The 24727-nt window shown below is 55.5% G+C and overlaps 5 protein-coding genes, 1 long non-coding RNA gene and 2 other non-coding genes across 10 annotated transcripts; 3 read left to right on the forward strand and 5 right to left on the reverse strand.

Annotated features, from left to right (window-relative positions):
• Positions 1-13: 13 nt before the first annotated feature.
• On the reverse strand, positions 14-6261 carry TBL3 (transducin beta like 3). 2 transcript variants are annotated; one of them, XM_045820753.1, is made up of 22 exons: positions 6105-6255; positions 4654-4705; positions 4476-4571; positions 4341-4388; positions 4079-4220; positions 3912-3996; positions 3658-3828; positions 3499-3574; positions 3322-3415; positions 3062-3243; positions 2835-2976; positions 2698-2756; positions 2509-2612; positions 1843-1990; positions 1532-1762; positions 1389-1459; positions 1146-1302; positions 1004-1062; positions 633-736; positions 467-538; positions 233-391; positions 14-144 (listed from the first exon to the last, which is right to left on the reverse strand). In XM_045820753.1, exons 1-22 carry the CDS (start codon positions 6143-6145, stop codon positions 35-37), a joined length of 2403 nt encoding a protein of 800 aa, XP_045676709.1. In that variant the 5' UTR covers positions 6146-6255; the 3' UTR covers positions 14-34. The 2 variants fall into 2 exon arrangements, with proteins under 2 accessions (XP_045676709.1, XP_045676710.1); XM_045820754.1 differs by lacking the exons at positions 14-144; positions 467-538 and having other exon boundaries at positions 250-391; positions 602-736; positions 6105-6261.
• A 1351-nt stretch (positions 6262-7612) lies between these two features.
• On the reverse strand, positions 7613-9687 carry RNF151 (ring finger protein 151). Its single transcript, XM_045820676.1, is given in 5 exon segments — positions 7613-7658; positions 7660-8111; positions 8679-8775; positions 9085-9230; positions 9610-9687. Coding segments are annotated over 5 exon segments (819 nt in total).
• An 886-nt stretch (positions 9688-10573) lies between these two features.
• Positions 10574-11052, reverse strand: LOC123807234. The gene is made up of 2 exons (XR_006783604.1): positions 10928-11052; positions 10574-10669 (listed from the first exon to the last, which is right to left on the reverse strand). It is a non-coding gene; the product is annotated as an uncharacterized LOC123807234 (long non-coding RNA).
• On the reverse strand, positions 10745-10868 carry LOC123807272. The gene has a single exon (XR_006783614.1). It is a non-coding gene; the product is annotated as a small nucleolar RNA ACA64 (small nucleolar RNA).
• A 71-nt stretch (positions 11053-11123) lies between the features above and the next one.
• Positions 11124-13219, forward strand: RPS2 (ribosomal protein S2). Its single transcript, XM_045820927.1, has 8 exons — positions 11124-11195; positions 11357-11536; positions 11622-11711; positions 11972-12079; positions 12324-12497; positions 12579-12738; positions 12926-13017; positions 13100-13219. The coding sequence occupies exons 2-8, from the start codon at positions 11360-11362 to the stop codon at positions 13178-13180; spliced, it is 882 nt and encodes a 293-aa protein (XP_045676883.1). The 5' UTR covers positions 11124-11195; positions 11357-11359; the 3' UTR covers positions 13181-13219.
• On the forward strand, positions 12125-12258 carry LOC123807270. Its single transcript, XR_006783612.1, has one exon. It is a non-coding gene; the product is annotated as a small nucleolar RNA SNORA64/SNORA10 family (small nucleolar RNA).
• A 64-nt stretch (positions 13220-13283) lies between the features above and the next one.
• On the reverse strand, positions 13284-15751 carry NDUFB10 (NADH:ubiquinone oxidoreductase subunit B10). The gene is made up of 4 exons (XM_045820928.1): positions 15491-15751; positions 14105-14243; positions 13764-13903; positions 13284-13444 (listed from the first exon to the last, which is right to left on the reverse strand). Exons 1-4 carry the CDS (start codon positions 15636-15638, stop codon positions 13335-13337), a joined length of 537 nt encoding a protein of 178 aa, XP_045676884.1. The 5' UTR covers positions 15639-15751; the 3' UTR covers positions 13284-13334.
• A 1765-nt stretch (positions 15752-17516) lies between these two features.
• RPL3L (ribosomal protein L3 like) lies at positions 17517-24468 on the forward strand. Of its 2 annotated transcripts, XM_045820792.1 has the most exons (11): positions 17517-17638; positions 18120-18312; positions 19489-19657; positions 20125-20190; positions 20896-21031; positions 22368-22554; positions 22649-22809; positions 23013-23114; positions 23622-23717; positions 23934-24053; positions 24327-24468. In XM_045820792.1, exons 1-11 carry the CDS (start codon positions 17636-17638, stop codon positions 24381-24383), a joined length of 1290 nt encoding a protein of 429 aa, XP_045676748.1. In that variant the 5' UTR covers positions 17517-17635; the 3' UTR covers positions 24384-24468. The 2 variants fall into 2 exon arrangements, with proteins under 2 accessions (XP_045676748.1, XP_045676749.1); XM_045820793.1 differs by lacking the exon at positions 20125-20190.
• The last annotated feature ends 259 nt before the right edge of the window (positions 24469-24727 follow it).

Consider the following 24727-nt stretch of genomic DNA (forward strand, 5'->3'; position numbering starts at 1 on the left):
ACAGACACAGGAGCCTGGGATAGAAAAGTATGTTTCAGAGGGCAGAGGAGGCCGCAGGGAGGGTGGGCAGCTTCATGTTGTGCCACAGGAAGTCGAGAAAGGTGGCTGCCTGCAGGGTCCGGCTGAGTCGCTGAAAGTGCCGCTCTGGGGATGGAGGACAGAGGTTGTCAGGGGTCTGTGAAGTCTGGTTGGGCTACTCCCTCCCTCCCCCACCCAGGCCATGTCCATGTACCAGTGTAGGGCAGCAGTGCCTCAAGTGAGGCTTGCACACCCTCGTAGGCCAGCAGCTCTTCTGGGGCTTCGTGTCTCAGGAGCACACCCAACACGGCCTGGGCTTCGTGGCAATGCCGTGAGTTGGTGTTCCATGTGACACAGAAGCGCAGCAAGGCCTCTACAAGTGACAGGGATAGTCAGATCTGCCCATTGGCCACGCCACCCATGTCAGCCTCCACCCACCCACCCGAACCTTTCTGGTCTCGCCGTAGCCGGAGCACTGTGGCTTCCAGCTTTTCATTGGCCTTTGGGTCCCTCCGGATGGCTGCAGGAGGAAGATAAGACCCAGAAAAGGGTCAGGTCAGACCCGAGAGGACCCCCCACCTACCACTGCCACCTATCAGGTCCGCCGCACTGACCCTGGATAACACTCAGTACAGTGTGGGGCCGGTCTAGGGAGATGGCCAAGCCTAGCGCCCGAAGGTACCGCTTCTCCTGGAGCAAGTTGTCCAGTTCTTGCTGCCTGGTGGGGGAAAAAGGGAGGAGGACAGGGCCACAGGGCCAGGTCTGAAGGCAAAGCCATCAGGGGGCTGGCTCAAGAGTCGGCAAACCAGACATGAGCACTCACTGACGGGGAGAGCTGTGATCCAAGCCTCAGACACCCCATTCCATACAGCAGGGGTGATGCTAACATACCCTACCCGGCGGGGAGGGGATGCTGATGCATGGGAAGTGCCAGACACATTGGTGGTACCCACAAAGAAGCTGGGTGGGGACCCTCCAGACTTACTTAATCATCTGTTCCTCCTGCTTGGCCTGCTCCTCTGCCTGCTCCTCCTCGGTAACATCCTGGGGTCAGACTAGGGTCAGAACAGAATCTCATGCTGCCCTGCCCACTCCGTCCCATGCCCACCCCACCCAAACCCACACACCTTCCAGAGGATGACACAGGAGTCACTGGCGCCAGTAAGAGCACGGTCATCCAGTTGGCTGCAGTGCAGCCCCCAGACCTTGTCCTGGTGGGCATCCAGCGTCCTCACACACTCATTGTTCTTGATGGTCCAGAGCTTCACGAGCCCATCAGAGCCACTGGATTTGGGATTGGGGGCAGGGCTCAGCACTTGGGCCTGTCCCCCAACTCACCCCAACCACTGCCCTGTCCCCAGCTCACTCACCTGGACAGCAGCTGTGTACCACGGCTCACAAAGGCCACCTTCAACACAGAAGCATCGTGCCCCTCGAATGTCTGCAGGGTTGGGACAGGGAAGGTGTGAGATGGCATCAGGTGTGGGTCACGCCTAGGGTGGGGGCAGCTTACCTTAAGGCAGCTGAAGTCCTGCAGTGCCCAGAGCTTGATGGTGCCATCGGCTGAGGCAGTGGCCAGCACCTGGTCCATGGGTGAGAACTGGACACACCAGAGGCCACGCCGGTGGCCTGAGAAGACACCCAGCAGTTGGCACTGTGGCAGAGCCCAGAGCTTGGCTGTGCGGTCCTGGGAGCCAGTGGCCAGCAGCTTGTCATTGGGGGCAACAGCCACACTATTGATGTCCTGGTGGTGGGAACAGGAGGCAGCTCAGCAACCCCTACCCCAGTAGGCACTAACCCCCCATGTACTGTGTGTGTGGTCACCTTGTCGTGGCAGCGCTGTGTGGTCTGGGCCTGTAGGACGACAGGGCCACTCTCTGGAGCAGTGCTCTTGGTCAGCAGGGATTTGGAGAGGGGCCACAGCTTCACAGTGCAGTCCTGACTACCCGTCACCAGGAAGGTCTCCTTCAGCCTGAGGCCCGATTGGGGGTGAGGGGAGAGACACCTGTCGAGCCCTGACCAGCCTAGTCTGCCAATGCACCACAGCTCAGGCCTGCAGGACCACAGTCTAGACCAGAGGGGCTGTCCCAGAAGGGAAATGGCGTCAAGTCCCCCAAACACACCTCTGGCACCACATGCCTACACTTAAGGCCACACTGCCCACCCTTAGTACCACAACAGGCGACTCTGTCCCAATAATGGGACTCCTAGCCCTAAATGCAAAGAGTAACTTCTCCACCTGGACCTTGTTCAGGGTCGTTCTCTCTGCCTCAACACCCTGCTCCTTTGATCTGTCCTACCCCACGGCCACTGCTGAGGAACACTCCTCCAACACTGGTACCTGGGATGCCCCTGGCCCGTTCCTTATTCCAGATCCCTACACTGAAGCTTCAAAGAGCAAAGCCAAAGCCACTATCTTCTCCTCCCCGTCCTCCTGAGCTGGAACTCCTCCATGTCCATGACACCCCAGACCTCAGCCGTGGCCCGTACCTAGAGCAGCAGATGGTGCCCACGCTGTGTGTGTGCCCGGAGCCCTGAGCCACACAGGTCACCTCGCCAGCCTTGTTCATCCTCCAAACACGAATGCTCTGGTCCTGGGGACAAGAGGTGTGAAGAGAGAGGCTGGGCCCGGCTTTCCCACCGGGGACCCATACCTCCACACTTCTTGGGGTACCTCACCTTGGCACAGCTGGCAAAGAGCCACCCCTTCCGAAACACATCCAAGGCCAGGACAATGTCTGGGAGAAAGGGGAGGGAATGTGGTCAGAGATCAATTAAGGGAAGGGGTCCTGGGGGCGTTGGCCGGGCACCCTCACCTGTGTGGCCATGGAGAATCTGGCAGGCTGATGTCTGCAGCTCAAACACTTTTAGGCAGGGGCTGTTGGAGGCCACGACGATGTGGGAGTCCTTGGGCCCCAGGAACCGGACATCCAACACTTCCTCGCTGTAGCCGGCAAACTGTAGGGTAGAGAGACACAAGCCAGGGCCTGTGTGAAGAGGGCCAGTGTTCCCAGGCGGTGGGTTGACTAGGGACTGTACTCACCTGTTTCTTCAGCTGCAGGGAGTGTGCTTCGTAGAGCAGAAGGTTGTGGTCAGCAGTGACACTGAGAAGCAGACCAGCAGATCGTACCAACGTGCAATAGGTCAGCTCCCGCCCAGGGCCCGGCAGCTGCTGCTGTGCGTGTACACACTGCCCAGAGGCTGCCTCCCACACACGCAGAATGCCTGTGCGGGGACAGAAGCGGCTGGGACTCACAGGTCCGTGGGCCCCCAGTCCCTGCTGCCTGCCCCAGCTTCACACACCTTGGTTGCCAGCGGTCAGGAAGCATAAGCCCGTGGACTTCACACCCAACTCAGGTGCCAGCTCCTCTGGCAACAGTACTGCAGCCTCCACACTCTGAGGAGGAACAGGTCAGAGGTGGCAGCCCCACCCCCCAACCCTGCCCCACTCACTGGCCTCGATCACCCTGGTGCTCCTACCTCAAACACTGGGACAGTCCTCAGGGCCTGGTGGCTCTGCAGGTCCCAGACAATGCAGATTTTGTCCCGGCCAGAGCTGGGGGAAAGAGCCACCTCAGTTCCCAAGTCTCAGCCATGGCCCTCCCCTGCCTGCTAAGGCCTGCGTAGCAGGCCACTGACCTGAGCATGGTGTGGCCATCGGCACTAAAGGTCAGCGAGGTGACAGCACTGTAGTGGGAAGTCAGTACAGCCAGACACGACTGACCCTGCAGCGACCATATTCGGATGGCAGCATCTGTGGCCGAGGAGAAGAGCAGCAGGCGTGCCGGGTCCGGGTGGAAGGCCACCAAGCTGCAAGCGAGTAGGCGGGGCAGGTGAGCTGTGCCACCTCAGTGTGATGGCCCACTCACGCTGTCTCTGCTGCCCCTACTCACTGCACGACACCCGGTGAACCCCGAAAGTGGTGCGTCCCGTAGTGCTGCACGATGTCCCAAATACGCACAGCCCCATCACAGCCGCCTGCGGAAATATGTTAGAGATGAAGGGCTGGTGTGCCCAAAGCTCCATACTCATGTGCCCACCCACCCAGCTGGGGCCCTACCTGTGGCTAGTAGTGTGGAGGTGGGGTCAAAGGCCATGGTGGCCACAGGGGCTGTGTGTATCGCTTTCCACAGGCGGATGATATTGCCTTCTCTCCAGGCCCAGTGAGCCAGCAGTAGTGCCCGGCTGGCTGTTACTAGCACCTGGGGGGAAATGCAGTTTGGGGGGTGGGGGGGCAGGTAGAGACATGGCCACCCATCCTTATAGACTCAAAGTTTGACTGGGAAGTACTGGAGCCTACCCCCTGCCCCTACCCCACATACCTCATCATCAGGGCTGAGATCAAAGGCAGTAATGTCCTCGTGGTCCTCCTATGCGTGAGAGTGGGCACACAGAGTACCATGAGAAGAGGCTGCCTTTCCACACTAGTCCCGAACCCTGGCTCTCCCTGCCCTCACCTGCTCCAGGCTCTGCAGAACAGCCCCTGAGGCCACATTCAGGATGTTGACTTTGGTTCCACAGACACAGAAGAGGTGCTGCCCAGTCTGGTCCAGCTGGTGACAGGGGGGTCTCAGCCAAGGTAACACGCTGCAGTCCCTGCCTGCCCCACCACTCTGCCCCTCCCTGGGCTGGTACCTGCACTTTCCCGCCCTTGTAGAAAGGCTCGATCTTGCGCTCCACAGCATAGCTAGAGGTAGGAAGAGGGAGAGAGTGAATCAACCGCCCCTTGGTTCCTAGTGCCAAGCCCTGTGCCGGGTGCTTTTGAGTCCCTGGACAGTAGTAGGGATGGGATGGTGCTCATTATGAGTTTTTCTCACAGTTGTGAGGTGGGTGTTGGTGTCTCCTTGTTACAGAATACTTGAGACCCAGAGCCGGTCAGTGATCCACAGAGGAAACCACAACAGCACATGCAGTCCAACAGTCCAGTCTTTCCAGAGATTCCCCAGTGCAGATCAGGCCAGGCCTTGGGGGCCCCCTGCTGGCCACAGGAGGTCAGGTCTGGGTACCAGCCCACAGAAATATGCTCAGCATCTTCATTCCTGAGGTCCCGCTTGAACCCTTTCCCAACCCTTTCCCAACCCTTAATCCTTCCTCCATTCCCAGCCTGGCCTGCATCTCAGTCCCCAAGCAACCCTATTCTCTTCTTCTCCGCTCTATTCACACTGGTTCAGGTTATTGCACCGTCCCTTCTGGAGAGCTGTTCAAGCCTCTTCACCAGGTCCCTACCCACTCTCTCGACCCCTGATGCAAAAAGGCCTGCTAGAACATAACTCTATTTTTTATGTCATCACCCTGCCTTAAAACCCTCTCCTCTCTTTATGTTTCCAAGACACTGCCAGAAAGGGCCACTGCTGACCTCCCCTGTTTTGAAGAGGCTGTTCCCTATAAGTAGCCTGGATCTCTCTTTCCAGTTATCAGTGGCACCTGACTAATGCCACTGAGGTACTGCCAAGATGAAACAAAGCCTCCAACTCCCGAACCCAGTTGACTACCCACCGGGGCTTCTTTTGCTAGTGCTTGTCACAGCCACTGATGGAAAGGATTTGCTTACTACAACTATCCCATCAGACTGTACTCCACACAGCTGTGCTGAGTCTGTTCCTCTAGAGACACTAAGCACTTAGATGTTCAGCAGAGGCACAGGATTCAGGGCTTCCAGGCCTATCTCCTGACCTCTCTTCCCGCTCCCTGGAGAAGAGGGACAGCAGGTGAAAACCCCCCGCCACCTGCCCGAGATCAATTCTTTTCCGCCACCTCCCGCTCCATCCAGGACCAGACTCGACTTGTACTCAATCCGTCCCTTCTTCCTTCTCTGGGATTTCTCGTCACCACTCCCAAACCGGGTGCTAGTTTAAGTAACTTGCGCTGGCTACGCCCAACCGGGCTCCAGTGAACCCCTCCCCGAGAGCAGTCATTGCCGCCTCTCCCACCTTATAATACTGTAGCCACCACGACCCCGCAGACCAGTCCGTACACAATCCCTACCGCCTCCCCAAACCCGAATGGACACCCGGTCCACGGCGGGCGCCTTAGCTACTCCGGCTGCGAACCCGATTCCCGCTCACAGCCCCAGCACCCGGGCTCACTTGGCCTTGAAGCGGCTTACTCCAGCCACTGCCTCCTCCATGTTGCTGTCGCCGCCGCCGCGTGAGGGAGACTTATGCTCTACTCTGCGCTGCCGGCGCGCTCTGATGGCGTTTCTGCTGTGACGTCATTAATACCGTGCCACCGGCGCCATCGTTGCTGTGGGCAATGGTAACTTGTGTCAGGAAGTGAAATTTGCGGAGGCATTTCCGACCTGAAGTTTGGGATATACCATAGCTTTGACGGATGCTTTAGACTTCCGGGGGACTGGGTTCTCAGCTATCTGGCATTTTTATTTATTTTTAGAGAGAGGGGAAGGAAAGGAGAAAGAGAGGGCGAGAAACATCAATGTGTGGTTGCCTCTTGCACACCCCCTACGGGACCTGGCCCGCCACTTAGTCAGGACTGGGAATCAAACCTGCGACCCTAAGCTATACCAGCCAGGACTTGGCCTTTTAATTTTTTACGTTGTTATTGAATTTATTGGAGCGGCATTGGTTAATAAAATTATGTAGTTTTCAAGTGTACCATTCTAGAATACCTCATCTGTATATCTGGCTTTTTAAGGGAAATTTAGAAAGGCATTCGTAGGAAATGTTTACTAAAGTAACCCTAATGATCCTGTCCTCTCGTCATTTTGGGATTTGGGGTGAGAGCATCCGAGAGTATATAGAGTCTTGAAAAAGGCTCATGGCCTGGTATGAGAACACAGGTAAATGAATAAATCGGGTGATTTCAGAGTCGTTTAAGTATTTGAGGACATTTGTGTGCAAAGTACTGTTCTAGGCACGTAGAAAACACTAGAGAAGAAAACGAAAAACCCTGCTTTCAGGTAGTTCACGTGCTAGTGGGGTGGGCACTGAGTGGCAGGGCAAGGAATAATAGTGACATTTTAAATGATTAGTTTTGGGGAAAGGATTGGCCAGGGTTGGGAGTGGAGTTTAGGGGCTGCGATTATAAATGAGGTGGTGGAGAATGCTTCATGGAGGTGACACGAGCAAAAACCTGAAGTAGGTGAAGTAGGGAGCCCTGTGGTTATCTAGGGGAACAGTGCTTCACGATAGGCACACCTGGAGCTAGGAGCAGCAACAGAAGCCCCTGTAGCTTCAGGGAGGGAGTAAGGAGAATGTAAGGGGAGGAGGTCAGAGGTAATGGAGTTCCTTGTGAGTCGTGTGTTGAGTTGGCTTTTACTCTTGAGTTCTGGATTTTGAACCATTTGTGCTACTGGCTATGAAGCTAGTAAACAGATTGGTAGAAAGTAATTAAGAAGAAGCCTGGGGCGGGGAAACTTTGCAAGGAGACCTTTGCTAGGAGACATTCATTTGAGTGGAAGGAAGCCAGACAAATGAGAGCGAGGGAAGGAGCCTTTGGGTAGGGAGAATAGCCAGTGTCGAACTCGAGAGAGAAGCCAAAGTGTCCCTGCGGGGAGACGGGAGTAGTGACTGAAGAGGAGCGGGGCGGCAAGTACAGAGATTGCGGAGCAGAGCGAGTGCCAGATCAGGGCTCGCATTTATTCACCTCTCAATTTACAAGGCACTTTGGCCCTGGACTTCCCAAACCTCAGCACCAATGCTGCCTTCTGGGGTTGCCTCCGCATTCTCCTGCTGGGCACGGAAAACCAGCGAGTCGTCCTCCAGGAAGTCTCCTAGCTGGGCCAACCCACGGCGGAGGAGGTTGGTGGTGCGGTGCACCTTGCGCACGCGCCGTAGCAGGCACAGCACCAGGTTACGGCTGCGCTCCTGGTGTTGGTCCCAGGCCTCACGCAGCTCCTGGTGGCAGTTGTGGCGTACACGCTCTGCTGGGTCCAGGGTGGCGCCGCAGCCTAGGGGGCAACGCTGTTGGGTACTATGCTGGCAGTGCTGCCGGTGCTCGGCCAAGGCCTCATGCGGCATCTGTGCCATGCAGCCCTCGTTGGGGCAAGCCATTAGCTCGAAAGGGCATGAGTTCTGGTGTCCCTTGCGATGTGCCAGGGGGCATGTCACCAAGCAGCCAGCTTCGGCGTTCTTGCACTGGGGGTGGGGGAGAACATCATGTGAGTCCAAATCAGCTTGGGTATTGGCCCACTCCCTGCAAATCCCCCATCCATAGCATTCCACTGGCACCAATGACGTGGAGAGAGGGGAAGAGTTGGACAAATGCTTGGAGATGGGAAGTCTAGGGGTCAGGGCCTGAGGTTTGGAAAACAGGGAGGTGCATGGCTGGGTTGGTCTAGTGGATTGTATGTATGCCAGGACTTTTTTTTTAAACCTCTGTCTATAAAATTAGGGGGCAGGATAATTAATGGCTGGCACAGCAGACATCATCCTCTACAAGTTTTCTATTCTACAAATCCCATTTTACATTTGAGGTCCCGGGGGGTCAGAGAGGTTATGTAACTTGCCCAAAATCACACCACAAATATATGGTAGAGATGAGACAACTCAGCTAGGTGTAATGACCCCAAGTCAGCAGTCTGTGTTGCTTCAGAAATGTTCACTTCTCTCTGGGAATGGGATTCTCCTTGCCCCCTCTCCTGGCTCTGCCCCCACCCCTCCAAGGGGGGCAAGGAGTTTAGTGGCAGTGGTACTTTGAGCTACCTTAACTTCCAGGCGACCAATGGTCTTTCGGAGTTTATTCATATGGACCATCTTTTTACGTTTCACCTCTTTTCTGCAGCACGGACAGGTCTTTTCTCTAGGAGGCATGAGTGGGGGTGTTAGGATTGGGAAGGGAGGTAGTGGTGGCAACATGTTTGTCCCTTCTCTTTAGTTGGAAGAAGCACGAGAGGACTTTATAGGGAGCTCTCAGCTCTGAGGTCTGGGGCCAGGGGCTGCATATACCACAGGGTTGGGGGACCCGCATATTTCAGTGTCCCACAAAATTTAGCACCTGAATCTTATGGCCATATGACTTAGTGCTTTGCAAACCTTCCTCTTTTTCCTGGGTTACAGAAATGGCCCTCATTCCCACCCCCTTCCCAGCATCTTGGGAACCTAAGAGCACCTGGCTAGCCACCGGAGGATGCACTTCTTGCAAAAGACGTGGCTGCATGGCAACCTCACTGGCCTCTTGAGAACCCCGTGGCAGACAGAACACAGGAAGTTGCTGTCGGGAGGGCTAGTGAAGAGGTTGAGATCATACCCGCCGCTCTGCAAAGGCCAAGCCAGTGTCAGGGCTTGGCTGCGACCAGAATCTGGTCACCCGCCCACTCCACACACCTAGGAGACCCTGGCAAGATTTGGGGAGGTGGGCCACATGAAAGCCCCAAGTGGAGGGATTGGGTCAGCACCCGTTTTGAGGGGGCAGCTGTTGAGTGTCAAGACCCTTGAATATTAATTCCCAGCTGGAGAAGCTGGCCTTGTTCTGGAGTTACTTTTGTTCAGAATCCTCTGAAAGGCTTCATTGTCCTATTCGGGAGCTTGTGATTCGCTGGCCACCCTTAGTGTGGGAATTGGGGTCCAGCTCTGTGCAAGACTCTGGAGTCAGGTACCAATCCAAGGGCCAGAGGCAAGAGGATTTGGGGCTTACCATGATCTGTGTCTGGACGGCAGCTCCTGACCCTTGGGCCCAAGGAGCCTCTATTTGATAGGGGGTGTGGGCTGACATCACAGTGGCATTGTCCAACTCAGGCCAATCACAAACTGGTCAAGGGCCCACTGTGACCCTACACCAACTGGCTGTTGCTCCCTTCTCTAAAGGTGCACAGATGAGGGATAGGGGATAGCCGAAGCCTGGGACAGATCCCTGGGGCCCCTGCCTTGAGGTGGCTGACAGCTGATCCCCAAGCAGCACTGGGCCTGGAATCAAGCTTCTGGGGTCAGTTTCCCTAAGACTGAGGCTTAAGTAAGAACGCAGGATTGTTCCCCTTTCACTTCTCAAATAGTGCTGCCCAGGTGGCTATATCTCTAAGAGCTTAGGGGATTTAGGATCTAAGATCCTTGATGCTCCAGGGTACAGACCAGGGAAATGAGACCATATGCCCATGCAACCTGCAATATTATAATAGGTAGAGCTAGCCTGTGGGAAAGCTTACCAGAATAGGTAGACTGCAACCATCTGGGCAGACCTATAACAAGGGAATCGGGAAATAAATTCTAACCTGAGAAACCAGTAAGTCCCCACATGTAAGGCACAGAGAAGTGCATTTCCACACCACTGAATGGTTAGCCCTTCAAATTTTAAAGACCCTAACCCGTCCTGAGTGCAACAGGGAGCCACTGTTTGAACTGTAAATCCTACATTCCTACCTTGCCAGTGGTAAGGAGACCCAACCTGATTCCCATTAAGCTCGTTATCTTATATGCTGATGACGAAGGTACAGGGTGTCAACCTTGGAGACGCCCTGTGTGGCATTCACAGCAAAATAGGGCTGCCCTGGAGAAAAAGGTGTCCCACACTGGTGTCCCCTTCACAGCACACATCGATCCCCGAGTCAACAGATGTTTTTTTCCCAGCTGACGGGCAGGGGACCAAAAACTCCCACACGCACAGGTTAAGACCAACAGCTTTATTGAAAAATGATGACAGCTGAGCCCCCCACCCCCACGGTCCTGGCGGCGTCAGCCTCAGTTTGGGGCATCCGGGCGTCCTACGGAGAGAAAACGGGGTCAGAAATCTGACACCAGAGCACGAGAGCGGCAGCACCGCGACCCGGAGCCGCGACGCGTGTCGGGGCCTGGGTTTCACCCTCCCACACCAAGTGGGCGGTGAGCTGAGGCCCCCGGTGGCTCTGGGCGCCGAATCTCACCCACGGTCACAGACAGAGCCGCAGGTGATTTTCAACCAACGCCGATCTCCCGAACACCACCCACCAACTATACAGTAAAGGATAGATGAGCGGACCTACCTGCAGTACCAGAAAACATGGTAGTAACGGCGCCAGCTTTTATAAGACTCCGCCGTGGTCACACAGATTCCGGGGCCGCGGACCCGCAGACGCGCAGGCGCCCGCAGCACTCGACAGGGGCGGGGCCCCACGTGGCCAATCACAAGCTGTCTTATAGGCCCTTGGACCACACGCGATCAGGGCGGTGCACTCTAGTTCTCGCGGCACTTGGAGCCATATAAAAAGTCCCTCTGCGGCGATATTTGCTCTTTTTTTCCCCAAGAAACACGTGAGTGCTTGTGGGTTCTTGTGTGGCCTGAGGGCCTTAGGGGCGGGAATCCGCGGACATCGGGCTGGTGTGATCTTAGAAGCGGGCGGGAGCCCTAGTCCAGGTGGGCGGGAATGCCTGGGACTCACTGAGTGGCGTTCTTTGTTGTTAATTCTTTCCAGCAAATGGCGGATGACGCCGGTGCTGCGGGAGGGCCGGGAGGCCCCGGGGGCCCTGGAATGGGAGGCCGCGGCGGCTTCCGAGGAGGATTTGGTAGCGGCATCCGGGGCCGAGGTCGCGGCCGGGGTCGGGGTCGAGGTCGAGGCCGTGGAGCTCGTGGAGGCAAGGCCGAGGATAAGGAGGTAGGTCTGGGGCATACGTGCGAGATGGACCCATGGATGCCACAGGTCAGTCTCCCTTCGTCATCGGCGCTTTTTCCTCCTCCAGTGGATCCCCGTCACCAAGTTGGGCCGCTTGGTCAAGGACATGAAAATCAAGTCCTTGGAGGAGATTTATCTTTTTTCTCTGCCTATCAAGGTAACGCGTTGGGTTCACTTTTCCCTCGTTGGGGCGCTGGGCAGGTGCAGCCTTGGGGAGTCCCATTTGGGTTGGGGTGGAGGAATGAGCTCTATTGAGGAACTCCGCGCTTTTTTGAGAGGTTGAGTTATGTAGATTATCAATCTGGAGAGAGGTCTGAACAACCACAATAGCGCTTCTGCTAGGAAGCTGGGTGAAGTCTCCTGATGACGAATGTTCACACTTTTAAACGTATTTGTCACAAATCTCATTTCTTGTAGGAATCTGAGATCATTGATTTTTTCTTGGGAGCATCCCTCAAGGATGAAGTTTTGAAGATTATGCCCGTGCAAAAGCAGACACGTGCAGGCCAGAGGACCCGATTCAAGGTATGCATGTCTTCCTGAACTGTGTCTGCTAAGGGGCTTTGTGAAACTCTCTCAGCTCTGCATAGTTACACGTTTTTGCACATGTGTGACTTTCGTAATGGGGAGAGAGAGAAAGGATCTCCTCAGGACCTCAGATTGGCCTCTCAGTGGCCATTCTTTCCTGGAGGGGCGCAACAGACCCTAAGTGGTGGTTAATGATGCTGTGCAGTGCAGTGGACCACCAGCCACATCAGTCTCTCCATAGGCATTTGTCGCCATTGGAGACTACAATGGACACGTTGGTCTGGGTGTTAAGTGCTCAAAGGAAGTAGCCACTGCCATCCGTGGGGCCATCATCCTGGCCAAGCTCTCCATTGTCCCTGTGCGGCGAGGCTACTGGGGGAACAAGATCGGCAAACCCCACACTGTCCCTTGTAAGGTAAGCTGGTTGGTAGAAACTGATGGGTCCTTCAATGGTAGACTTCTTCCCGCCTCAGTCTTGACTCCTCAACTCTTCCAGGTGACCGGGCGCTGCGGCTCTGTGCTGGTGCGCCTAATCCCTGCACCCAGGGGCACTGGCATTGTCTCTGCCCCTGTGCCCAAAAAGCTGCTGATGATGGCTGGTATTGATGACTGCTACACCTCAGCCAGGGGCTGCACTGCTACTCTGGGCAACTTTGGTAAGTGGCCTACACATGGCTGTGGCCTCTCAGCACCACCTGATCATTCTGGGTGGGTGGTGGTATGTTGTCAGGAAAGTCCTAAATGCCCAGGAGACCAGGGCAAAGTGGTCTTTTCCTAGGAATTGGGCAGATTTTGTCTACACGTGGGGTCTTACTTTGGGTGAATCCCTCTTTTCTTTTCTAGCCAAGGCCACCTTTGATGCCATCTCTAAGACCTACAGCTATCTCACCCCTGACCTCTGGAAAGAGACTGTGTTCACCAAGTCTCCCTACCAGGTATGGCCTGCCTGCCACCATGTTAACCTGTGCAAGTGCGGTGTGTATCTGACTACAGCTAAAGCTTCGTCTGTTTTTCCAGGAATTCACCGACCATCTGGTGAAGACCCACACCAGAGTTTCTGTGCAGAGGACCCAAGCTCCAGCTGTGGCCACCACATAATTTTTGTACAAGGAAAATAAAGTGAATTAAGTCTGTTAATAATAGTTGTCTTCTGTTGGTGTGTCAATGTGTCAAGGCTAAGTGTTGAAGGTGACACCAGAAACACGTTTTGGTACTCTTTATTTAACAGTAGTGACAGTCACGTGAGAGGGGCTCAGGGAGCAGCAGCAGCAGCCTCTTTAGCAGCTTTTCTCTCTGCAAGCATCCTTTGCTTCTGTTTCGCCAGGCACTTCCTGGCAGAATAGTGGGCCCCTAAGTCGTGATCTGGGAAAAGAGATGGAGTGGAGTCATGGGCCACTTCTCCCATGATGGGAAAAGGGGTCTTCAATACAGCGAGGACACTCAAGCAGCCAAGATAGGTATTGAACAGAACAGCATAGTGATAATTCCATTACATCCTACAAGGCTGACCTAATTAAAGCTTTGGGGGATATTTGTAGGAACCATTACAAGTACATAGATTTGAAGACGACTGTCTTAGCAACTTTCATCCCACAGCTGTGGAGAATGGAGTATAGAGAGGGTTGGGGATTTGGCTGGCAAGAAAGCAAGGAGGGGTCTAGCTGGGGTGAGGCTCACTTACAACGGTCCTGATAAGCCTTGGCCACTTGGGTGAACTGCTCCATTTCCTTGGCACAGTTCTGCCTGTAGCTCTCACCTTCCCTCTGCTGACAGGCCTTCAGCCTTTCCTGGATAATGTTGACGATTTCTTGGTCGACTTTGCTGAAAAAAAAAAAGGAACAAAAAAGGGTCTACAAAGAATCCTTTCCTTGTACCCAGGGAGGGTAGAAGGAAAGCAGGAGTTGGAGCTCTGTAGTCTGGCCCCTCCACTCCCAAGATCTTGGCCAAGATCTGTACCATTCTACAGCATGATAATGGTCACTGTGCAGGGCTCAGTATTCCCCAGTCCAGGGCAGAACATACTAGTCTCTTCTCCATTGCATTTCTGCCTCAAACATGCACAGGATATCCTTTTCCTTGCACTCGGTGATGTCCGGCACCCGGCGGAACTCCCGGTGGTAGTAGTAATACCTGTTCTTCGCATGCTGCTGCTCTATAAACTCTGCAGAGAGAAAACCCCAGACAAAGGCCCCATTGGTTTGGATAGGCCACAGTTCAGATGAGCTCTTAGCTTTTTTCATAAGCCATGGGCGGGGCAGATTTCCCATATGTTCTAAATTTGTATAAAGATGGGCAAGTGGACTCTCATGGGTAGACTGGTGCATACAGTCCTGGGAAAGACTAGGCTACAAATGGCAATGTCTAGGTTTACTGTGTCCCCATGAGAACCCTATGGGGCAGGTCCTTATTTACAGAGGTGCAGAGGGAAGGCAGGATTCTGAACCTAGGCTCTGCAAGCCCAGGCTGCTACACCCTGTCAGCCAACTACCATCACAGAGACCCACTGTGTAGGCAGAGGCCACCAGCTGGGATTCTAGTCCCAATTCTGCTGCCACTGACCTGGCCTAAACTTTCCCATAGGAAAACTAACTTGAACCTAGTGAAACCCAGACGTGTGAAATTCTCAGAAATTGAACAAAAAAGGGAGTGGGCCCTTTGCGGTGCCTTTTCCAGATCTTGGGAGTCTGGTTTGCTGGCTTTATCCTCCCTATCAAAAGAGCCAACAGAGCACACTATGCACCCCAAAGGTTTTGTTGAATGAATGAAGTTAAACACATGGATGGGTGGCGCGGCACACTAGTAACTAAAAGCAGAGCATACTCTTGCTGCTGTCCCATAGGGCTGCCTGAACCACAAACTGAGCAACAAAGATCAATTCATCTGGTTCGAACCAGAGAGGGGGAATCTGGGCACATATGAAGGTCAAGTCACTGCACTTCTGGGTTGAGGGGGGACCTCAGCCAACACCTGACCACCCCGGTCATATTGCAGGCATGTAGTAGGTTAGTGGAGGACCCCTTCATTTCAACACCCATTTTCTGACGCCTACTGGGCACTAAAGCAGGATGCAAAGCGTGCTGGGAGATTGGGGTCTAACAAGCTCCAGGACACATACAATTATGATCGGCTAATAACTCCTAATTCTTGGGCAAGGATGGAGACCACAAGTGCGTGGAGTGTCCCCAAGCAGTGGTAGCCGGTGAGGGGTCCGGGTGCGTCCCGGAGGGAAGGCCTGGGGTGCAGTTGGGGGTCTAAGTACGCGACAACGCCCGCAGATCTCCGAGGGGGAGCTCCGGGTTCCGGCCAGGGACAGTCATGAGGGCGAAGCCCGGGGTGCGGCGGGGTGTCCAGGCTGGGTCACGGGGTCCGGGGTACCGGGCAGCGGCGAGGACCCGGTGGAGCCCGTACCTCTCACGAGGGTCACAGGCCGGTCCACGAGGAGGTCGAAGGCCTTCGTCAAGTAGGTGATGGGGTTTGGCAGCGAGGTCTGTGGGGAGGGCGCCGGCGTGCGGCGCGGGGGCTCGGGATATACGTCCTTGTCCCAGCTATCTGGCATGGTGCGGCTCACAGAGGGATCCCTCTCGGACGCCTAATTCCAGCCTCTGCCTCTGTCCGTGGCCTAGCTCGCCCTCAGCAGAGGACGCCCTAGGGCAGCTGCGCCTGCGCAGGGATGTAGGCGCCCGCGAGGCACCACGGGACTTGTTCTCTCGACACGCCCCTGTGTGGCCTCTTGCAACGTCTCACAGTTTGGGCGCCCCCTCGTGGGACTGAAGCGCCATTGCAAATACCGCTTCGGTCTCTGGAGCGTCCTTGCTTACGTTCAAAAGGAGACTGACGGAGGTGTAAGTATTAAGTTCCGACGGCGTGTAGGCCCTTGCCAAGTGCAGCAAGGAACAAGATGAACAAAGCTGTGCTCTTCTGGAGAACTCAGGATGGTAGAGCAAAAAAATAACACCAACTACTCTTCCAGGATATCTTCTTGGATTGCTCATTCCCTACAACCCCTCTCTGGACTCCACTGTACCTGCCAGGGGGGTTGGGGGGCCTGCCTGGAGCGGAGCAGAAGGCAGAGCTTGCCCCTTGGAGCCTCCACTTATAGGGAGAAGTGGCTTCTATCCTGGGCGCAGGGTGCTCTGGTCCGGTTCTGATGGTTTCATCCCGGTCCTGAGCAATGTTGTGCCCTTGAGGCACCTCCACTGCCCAGAGCCCTGCTGGCTGCCCTCTGTGATCTCCACACCTGGCATAACCCCTGGCACCAGGGAAAGTGCCGGTTACTTCCTGCTCAAAGGCTGGGATCAAAGATACAGCCATCAACTCTGGACACACAGCCATCAACTCTTTGGACACACAGAAATATGAACTCTTTAAATCATGAACTCCTAGAAGCACACACGTCCAACCTGAAGAATCCTCAGATTGGCCTGCAACATGGGACTGAAAGAGGGGACCCCATGGAGGCAGGGCTGAGCTGCTGCCTGGGAGTGGAGGGACTCAAAGATCATGCAGCAGAAGCAGAAAAGGCAAATGAGAAGGAAGAACCCCAGTGGTTCTGTGGCTTTGTGTCCAAGCCTCCTTGCCCTTGGCCTGAGTGTCTGGACCCCGTCCCACCACGCCCCAGGGTCCCACAGCACTCTAGCACCAGTGGCATTCTCTCTACCCTGAATCTACATTGGTCTCTTCTGTGCATCCTTCCCTCAGGTAGCTTTTCTCCCTGGGGTGAGCTTCTCCACTCCTGTGGTGGAAGAGATTACCCCCAAGTATTAAAAGTAGCTTTGTGATTCAAAAACAACAAAAAGAAAGAATCATGGCATTTTAATAGAACAGGATCATATAGCACTGAGTCACGCAAAATCCAGAGACCCTCAAAGACATCTTAGGCCTATAAAACTCTGTTTCTATGGCTACAGACCATTATAACTATAGAATTTGTGAATCAAAAAAATAAGAGATTTCAATCCCCTTTTCATTCAAAACTTCAGTTCATGACAGTATATGAATGTTCTTGGATCACAGCTGTTACTGTCAAAGAACCCTGATATTGAGCCAGGGCCCTGGTGACCCTCTGGGCACAGAGCCAACCCCCCCAGACCAGGCTCACAGCACTCAGGACAAGACAGGACAGGAATTCCCTCTGCCTTGGTGCCAGCGGACTGGACTCAAACCCTCATCTTGGGCGGCTGCATGGAAGAAGCCCGCCAGCTGGGGTTCCTTGCCTCCCACTAGGCCAGGTTGTTCCTGTCCTGGGGGTGGGTTTCACAAGAAAGAAAACAGAGTGGGTGTGACCCGTTCCCAGGACCCTTGAGGAGAGGAGCGCCAGCCCTGACTCCAAGTGTCCCCACCCCAGGCTGTTCATTTGATGTCCCCCCATGGCCCCGCCCAGGCCAAGCCTTCTCCTGGCACCAGAGCCCATGCCTGCCAGGGGAGATGACCAAACTTCCCTGCCAGGGGCTAAATCTGGGATCTGGCTGTTGTGTGCGTGCTGGCCCTGCCACTCGACCTCCAGCACCTGGCAGGAAGGCCCCTTTCTTTCCTGACCAGCAGGGACCGGCCGCCATGGTCAGTGGGCTGGGGGGCTGGAGGTGGAGCAAGCCAGCTTCCTGGGGAGGGGCAGGTGGGCTCCTGGAATCTCACCCAGCAGGGATAGTCCTTGGGCCTGTGAAGGAGTAGGGGAATGGAGGGGACCACAGGGGCCAGAGCTCGGCCTGCCAGGCCTAGGACAGGCAAGGAGATGGACAGATGGCAGCAGCCCCCTGTCTCCGTAGCCCTAGCCACAGTGTGGGCCTACCTCCTCTGGGTCCCACCAGGCTGAGCCCACTGAGGCAGGAAGCCTGTGGGTCAGGAGGGCTTGGTGCTGGCTCCATTCATAAGATACTGCCCCTGGGCAAACTGCCTTTCCTGCAGACAAACGGAGGCACTGAAGACCATAGAGCCTCAGTCTGGGGTCTCTAGCTATTTTCTCCAGTTCAGGCCTTGGGACCATTCAGTTATTTTCACCAGGGCCACCCCAGCTCTGACCTCCATCTTCTCCTGTCCCCAGTCCCACCGAAAGTTCTCTGCCCCTCGGCATGGACATCTGGGTTTCCTGCCCCACAAGAGGAGCCACCGGCACCGGGGCAAGGTGAAGACATGGCCTCGGGATGACCCCAGCCGGCCTGTGCACCTCACAGCTTTCCTGGGTTACAAGGCCGGCATGACACACACTCTGCGAGAGGTGCACCGGCCAGGGCTCAGTGAGTGGCCACAGGGCACATTTGGCAGGGGGGGCGGGCAGAGGAAATTCGGACAGAGCTCCCCTCACTGGGAGAAGATTTAGAGGAACTTTCAAGTGCTAGGAATCAGAATTGGACTTCAAGGGGGGAAACGGCCCCAGAAATGGCGAGGTCCTGCCTGTGGGAACAGCAGTCAGAATGATGACCATCCGACTGCTGGCTCCCGGCCGCTCCTGAGGTGGGGGTCTGTCATTGTCCCTAGTTTCCAGATGAAGAAATGGAGCAGTTATAAAACTTGCCTGTGGCCTAGTTAGTAAGTGGAGGAGCCAGGAGTCAAAGGCAGGCATCTAATTGTGCTCTCGTTTTGAGATCATTGTAATTCACACGTGGTTGTAAGAAAGAGCAGAGAGATTCCGTGTACCCCTTACCCAGTTTCCCCTGATGGAAACCTGTTGCTTGGCCTGAGTTTCCCCAGTTGTGTTTGTGTGCGCACAGGCGTATCTAGCTGTATGCAGCTCTGCCGTGTGGACACGTGCGCACCACCGCCGTGGACCGTTCCACCCCTACGAACTCCCCAGTGCCCTTTTACAGCCACAGTCACCCAGCCCCCAACCTTTTGGCAACCACTCACTTGTTTTTATTTCTCCTAATATATTTTTTAAGCATATACTTCTTTCACTTTGTATCAGCCTCTGTAATAAGAACTGTAAAATTGTGTGTTTTGGACAAATTACAAGTTTTTTCCTAGACCTCATCAACGTACATTTTTAAGTATTAAAATTAAAAAGTGATCATTTGTGTCTGACTAAAGGAAGCCCAACCCCAGGGTTTGGGGAATGCTGCCCTGGTGGTTGCTCTCCTAGCCCATTCCCGGATGGTCTGGTGGGGAAACAGAGGCAGGGGAAGGTCAGGCCTCACCTGAGATCTCAGTGTCAGAGCTAGCAGGGACCACCCGTGGGGCTCTGACCAGCAGCTGCTCCTGCCTCGAGCGAGGAGAGAAGGAGCAGGGAGCAGGCAGTCTGACAGCTGGAGGATGGCGAGGGCTCTGGCTGGGAGGCCCTCTGTCCCCAGCAGCCCTGGGCTGTGGTGCATCATCCTCCTTCAGGTTCGGGGGCTACAGGTGGCTCTCCCACTCTGTCCTCCTTACCCTTGGGCCCTGGAGGCTCTCCTCCATGCCTGTCTCTGGGTCTCATCCAGAAATTTCCAAGCGGGAGGAGGTGGAGGCCGTGACGATTGTGGAGACACCACCTCTGGTGGTGGTGGGTGTCGTTGGCTACGTGGCCACCCCTCGAGGCCTTCGGAGCTTCAAGACCATCTTTGCAGAGCACCTCAGCGATGAGTGCCGCCGGCGCTTCTACAAGGACTGGTGAGGACCCTGTGGTGGGCCCGGTGTGGCCTGGTGGAACCATGGGGGGATGGGCGGGCCCTTCGCTCCCCACCCCTGTGCTGGGCTGAGGGGGGTGGGTAGGGAGAGAAGCGTCAAGAGTGTGTGGAAGGCAGGAAAGTGTGTGTGAGCATGTGTGAAGAGATGCCTTCTATACAGTAAAAGATGAATATTAGCAGGTTGAAGAGGAAATTGGGATAGAAGAAAAAGAGTAAGCAGGTATTTTAACCCTCAGGGTTCATTAAGGAACTAGTACGATGAAAATGTCAGTAGGATCCGAGCTTCCTAGCATTCAGGGTGAAAAGAGAAACAGCCAACTGAAGGTCTCATCAGAAAGAAAGGCATTCTCGGGTCTCGGGCCTCAAATCTTCCCTGCCTCAAGTCCTGAAAGGGAAGGCACCCCTCCTGCCCCACCTGAGTACCTCACAGACACACCCCTCCTTATGTAGGCAGAGGCACAGCTCAGCCCTGGCCCCCCATGGGCCCTGGAGTCAGAGCAGGCTGTGTGACCGCAGGTAAGCTGGCTGACCTCTTACAACCTTGTGTCACCTGTCACCTTTAGGCATGCCACGGACACTCCATCAAATGGAGACGGGGGTGGCCCCTGTGTCTCGGGGCTGCTGTGAGGGTTAGGCGAGCAAAGTGGATCCAGGGCTTAGCACAGAGGAAGTGCTCAGCAAAGGCCAGCCGACCTTGCTTTCTCTATTTTTATTGTTACCAACGTGCCCCACATCCAGGGACTTTGACCTTTGTGAACCTTGGCTTCTCAAGCTGTAGAATGTGGATAGTATTGCCCACCACCCAGAGTCCCAGTGAGTGTCAGGAACAATGCACAGTACTGGCTGTTTGCTTCAGAAGTGAGGTCAGCAGGCATATCGGTGTGGGCAGGTGGCCAACGTACCCCTTCCCCGAGCTCCTGCACGTCTGCCACTCCTCTCAGGCCCCAGGTGGCAGGAGAAGGCCCAGTTTACAGAGCAAGAAACTGAGGCACAAAGAGAGAGGGACAGTCTGGGCTTAAAGGGGGTGACTGCAGTCAGTCCAGGGACTCTAGGGAAGGCCTGGCAGTGGCCTCCCTGTGGGAAGGAAAGGGGGAAGGAAAGGAGGAAGGAAAAGGACATTTACTGTTCTAAGATCCGTGCTTGGTGGTGGGTGGCAGGCGGGCAGGGCCCTGGGGAACCACCTCAGCTGGCCTCTCTGAACACTCTCTGTGTGTGGCTCAGGCACAAGAGCAAGAAGAAAGCCTTTACCAAGGCCTGTAAGAGGTGGCGCGATGCCGATGGCAAAAAGCAGCTTCAGAAAGACTTTGCCGCCATGAAGAAGTACTGCAAGGTCATTCGGGTCATCGTCCACACCCAGGTCAGCCCCCTCACCCCAGTTCGCACACAGTCAGCTGGTTCACTGCCAGGCTCACCCTTCTTCACCTCAGCTTCCAGGAGCCCTGGCAAATGTCAGCCTAAAAATACCGAGAGACCTGGGCACAGCACCAGAGGGTTGGCTGCCTGCAGATCCAGGGATGGGATGGGGGTCAGTGCACTCTGAGGGCTGTAGGGCATCAGCTACACCCCATGGTCAACCAAGGCCCTGAAATGCCCGAAAGGGCTTGGCTTTCCTACCAAATGTCCAGTGTGGAAGGCCAGCCTGCTGCCTCCCTGTGGGTTCTGGTACAAGTGTGTGTGTGAATCCACATTTGTACATAGGATCTGGTTTGATGTGGGCTGACAGGTTACCCTCTGGCTTATTCTGGAACATTCCTTGGCTTCTAGTCCTTAGGGAAGGCTTTCATAGGCCCTGAGCAGGGACACACCCTCCGCTGCCCACCCGCTGCCCAGTTATTCTCACATGGGCAGTTCCTGGTCGCCTGTGTTATTGATTAATGTTCATCTCCCTTGAGCTCCATTGAGGCAGGGGCCATGGCTGCATGACCAGTGCTGTGTCCCTAGAACCCACCGAGAGCCTTGTATGCAGTAGGTGCTCCATAAGTGCTCATTGTTGAGCACTATGCTGTGACAGAGAGGCATTCCTGCTTCTACTTGTGCGTCCCCACTTGCTTCCATCCAGTGCCTCACAGAGCAGCAGATAGAGACGTTTAAAAATATGAATCAGATCACATTAGACCCACATTCGGAATAAAACCTGAGTCTCTATCTGCAAGGCTGCCTGGCCAGGCCGCTGCTCAGGTCTGACCCCATCCTGCACCCACTCCTCCCTGCTCCCCATGGTCTATGCACACTGGTCTTCTTCCTGTCTCCCCAGATCCCCAGGATCTTCCCTGTCTTGGGGCCACTGCACATGTTTCCTCTGCCCCCAAAGCTCTCAGACCTTACCCTAGTGGCTCCTTTTTGTTACCGATGTCACTCTTCAGAGAGGCCGTCCCTGACCACCCTATGTGCAATTATTGTCCCCTCCACCCACAGTATTCCATCAGAACACTTAGCCTTCTCCAAATGTTTGCTTGGATTCTGTCCCCCCAACTAGATGGTGGCTCTGTAAGGACTGAGACCCTGTCTGCCTCATTCCGTGCTGCACCCCAGCGCCTAACACAGGACATGGCACACAGCCAGACCAGGCACAGAAGCGCCTACCGAATGAATGCAGACATGCAAGCCTGCTAAGGGTCACTAGCTGGCTGTGCCATGTCTTCAGATGAGGGTTTGACCCTCTGGGAATTGACTGGACATGCTATGTCCTGCAGATGAAGTTGCTGCCCTTCCGGCAGAAGAAGGCCCACATCATGGAGATCCAGCTGAACGGTGGCACAGTGGCTGAGAAGGTGGCCTGGGCCCAGGCACGGCTGGAGAAGCAGGTGCCGGTGCACAGCGTGTTCAGTCAGAGTGAGGTCATTGATGTCATTGCTGTCACCAAGGGCCGTGGCATCAAAGGTAGGACCAGGTGGAGATGGCAGCTCCTGGAAGGCTGCCCGGAGGGGATGGAAGCCAGACTGCCCTCTCAGCCACCAGTCCCTCCCACCTGCAGGGGTCACGAGCCGCTGGCACACCAAGAAGCTGCCTCGGAAGACCCACAAGGGGCTTCGAAAGGTGGCCTGCATTGGCGCCTGGCACCCTGCACGAGTGGGCTGCTCCATTGCCCGGGCCGGGCAGAAAGGCTACCACCACCGCACGGAGCTCAATAAGAAGGTGCGTCCAAAGGCCTGGTGGGGGGTGCTGCTGTGACTAGGCCCCAGTCGGTGGAGTAAATGACACAGACACTGCCTGGCCCCGCAAAGGCTCTGAAGTGCACCCACTGGTTCCTGGGTCTAAGCCCACAGCTGATGGGTGTGGACATACTGCTGGCCCCCGAGGCCACCTGCTGCCCTCAACATGCCCTGATCTCCTGGCAGATCTACCGCATTGGCCGGGGTCTGCACATGGAGGATGGGAAGCTGGTTAAGAATAACGCGTCCACCAGCTACGACATGACTGACAAGACCATCACACCGCTGGTAAGGGGCGGGGGGCAGCCAGTTTGGCTGAAGGGGCCTGATGAGCAGGTGTGAGACAGGTGCGTGGGGTGCTGCAATGCCGCAAGAGCGCAGGCCCCACCAAGCAGCCACCTGGTGGAGCAAACCGCTTTCTTCCTGTACTCTGAGCCTCCTCTGCAGACAGCTTACACTCCAGTGGCTGTCATGATGTACAGAATGCAGCTTCTCTGACTGTGGCCTTGGAGGCAGGCTACCTGGGTTTCAACTGCAACTGCAGTATGTGCTGGAGCAGGAGACTCCACCCCCCTGAGCCTCAGTTTCCCCTGTGTAAAACTCAGATTGTTAAATGAGATACTGCAGATGAAGTCTCTGGGGGGCTCAGATGCTGCTTTGATCAGTGATAGAGGGTGTCACCCCATGGCCAGGAGCCAGCACTGGCTCCTGCCAGTCACAGCCCAGTATGGGGGTTCTCTCGGGGCTCCCCGCTGCCCTCTAACTCAGTCTGGACCCTGACCCACCTCCCCACAGGGTGGCTTCCCTCACTATGGAGAAGTCAACAACGACTTTGTCATGCTGAAGGGTTGCATCGCGGGAACCAAGAAGCGGGTCATCACACTGAGGAAGGTCAGGGCAGGCAGTGGGTTGGGGAGCTGGGGAGCAGGAGGCTTTGGGAGGAGTGGGTAGCTGTCCTGCCTTGTCCTTCAGCCTGTTCTGAAGAGTATTGGGAATGGGGAAAGCAAAAATGGAGGGGTTCTGGCAGAAGACAAATAGGTGAACTGGGGGTTACTGGAGGGGGTGGGGACTTCCATCTTGAGGCTCTCCTCTTCTATGGATCCCCAGTCCCTCCTGGTGCACCACAGCCGCCGGGACCTGGAGAACATTGAACTCAAGTTCATCGACACCACCTCCAAGTTTGGACATGGCCGCTTCCAGACAGCCCAAGAGAAGAGGGCCTTCATGGTGAGTCCCCCCCTCTTCTCTGGAGCTCAGACCTCACATCCCACCTGCTCTAGAGCAGGGAAGCTCAAATTGGGGTGGCGGGTTGCCTCTATCTTCATCCATAGGAGGGGGCTTTTAGGAGTCCAGCCCTGAGCACTGATTCTTGCTGGAAAAGAAAGTAGGGGAGGGACGATCGCGGGAGAGGGGCGGCAGGGCCGGCTCTGGGTGACTCCAGAGACAGTATTCTGAGCCAGACCCCTGTGACTAACGCTCCTCTTGCTCCCCCCACCACAGGGTCCCCAGAAAAAGCACCTTGAGAAAGAAAAGCCGGAGACCTCGGGAGACTTGTAGGCGGTTTGGGATGGAAGGAACCTAAAAGAAGCGCGTGCGACCCCTGCCTGTCCCCTTTGTCTAATAAAGGCTGGAGGCAACTCTTTCCGTGGTGTCTGAGTTGAGAGCATGGAAAGGCCGGTGGCAGGCCAGGGCAGGGAGAACACACGCAGACCGTCACCCTAAAACCCAGCACAGCTCAGCGGCGCCCCCTGGTGCTGGGCCTCGGGGACGTAGCGCAGGACTGGCGTTGCTGGTGGGCAGGGTCTATGGGAAGTGAACTGGCAGTTCCTCTGGGAGGGTGCAGGGCCTCCGGCAGAGGAAACCCGAACCCTCGTCCTGATTGGTACGCGGGAAGGGGCGGG

Source organism: Phyllostomus hastatus, unplaced genomic scaffold, assembly GCF_019186645.2.
Source record: "Phyllostomus hastatus isolate PE091 unplaced genomic scaffold, TTU_PhHast_1.1 phas_scaffold_442, whole genome shotgun sequence".
NCBI lineage: Eukaryota > Metazoa > Chordata > Mammalia > Chiroptera > Phyllostomidae > Phyllostomus > Phyllostomus hastatus.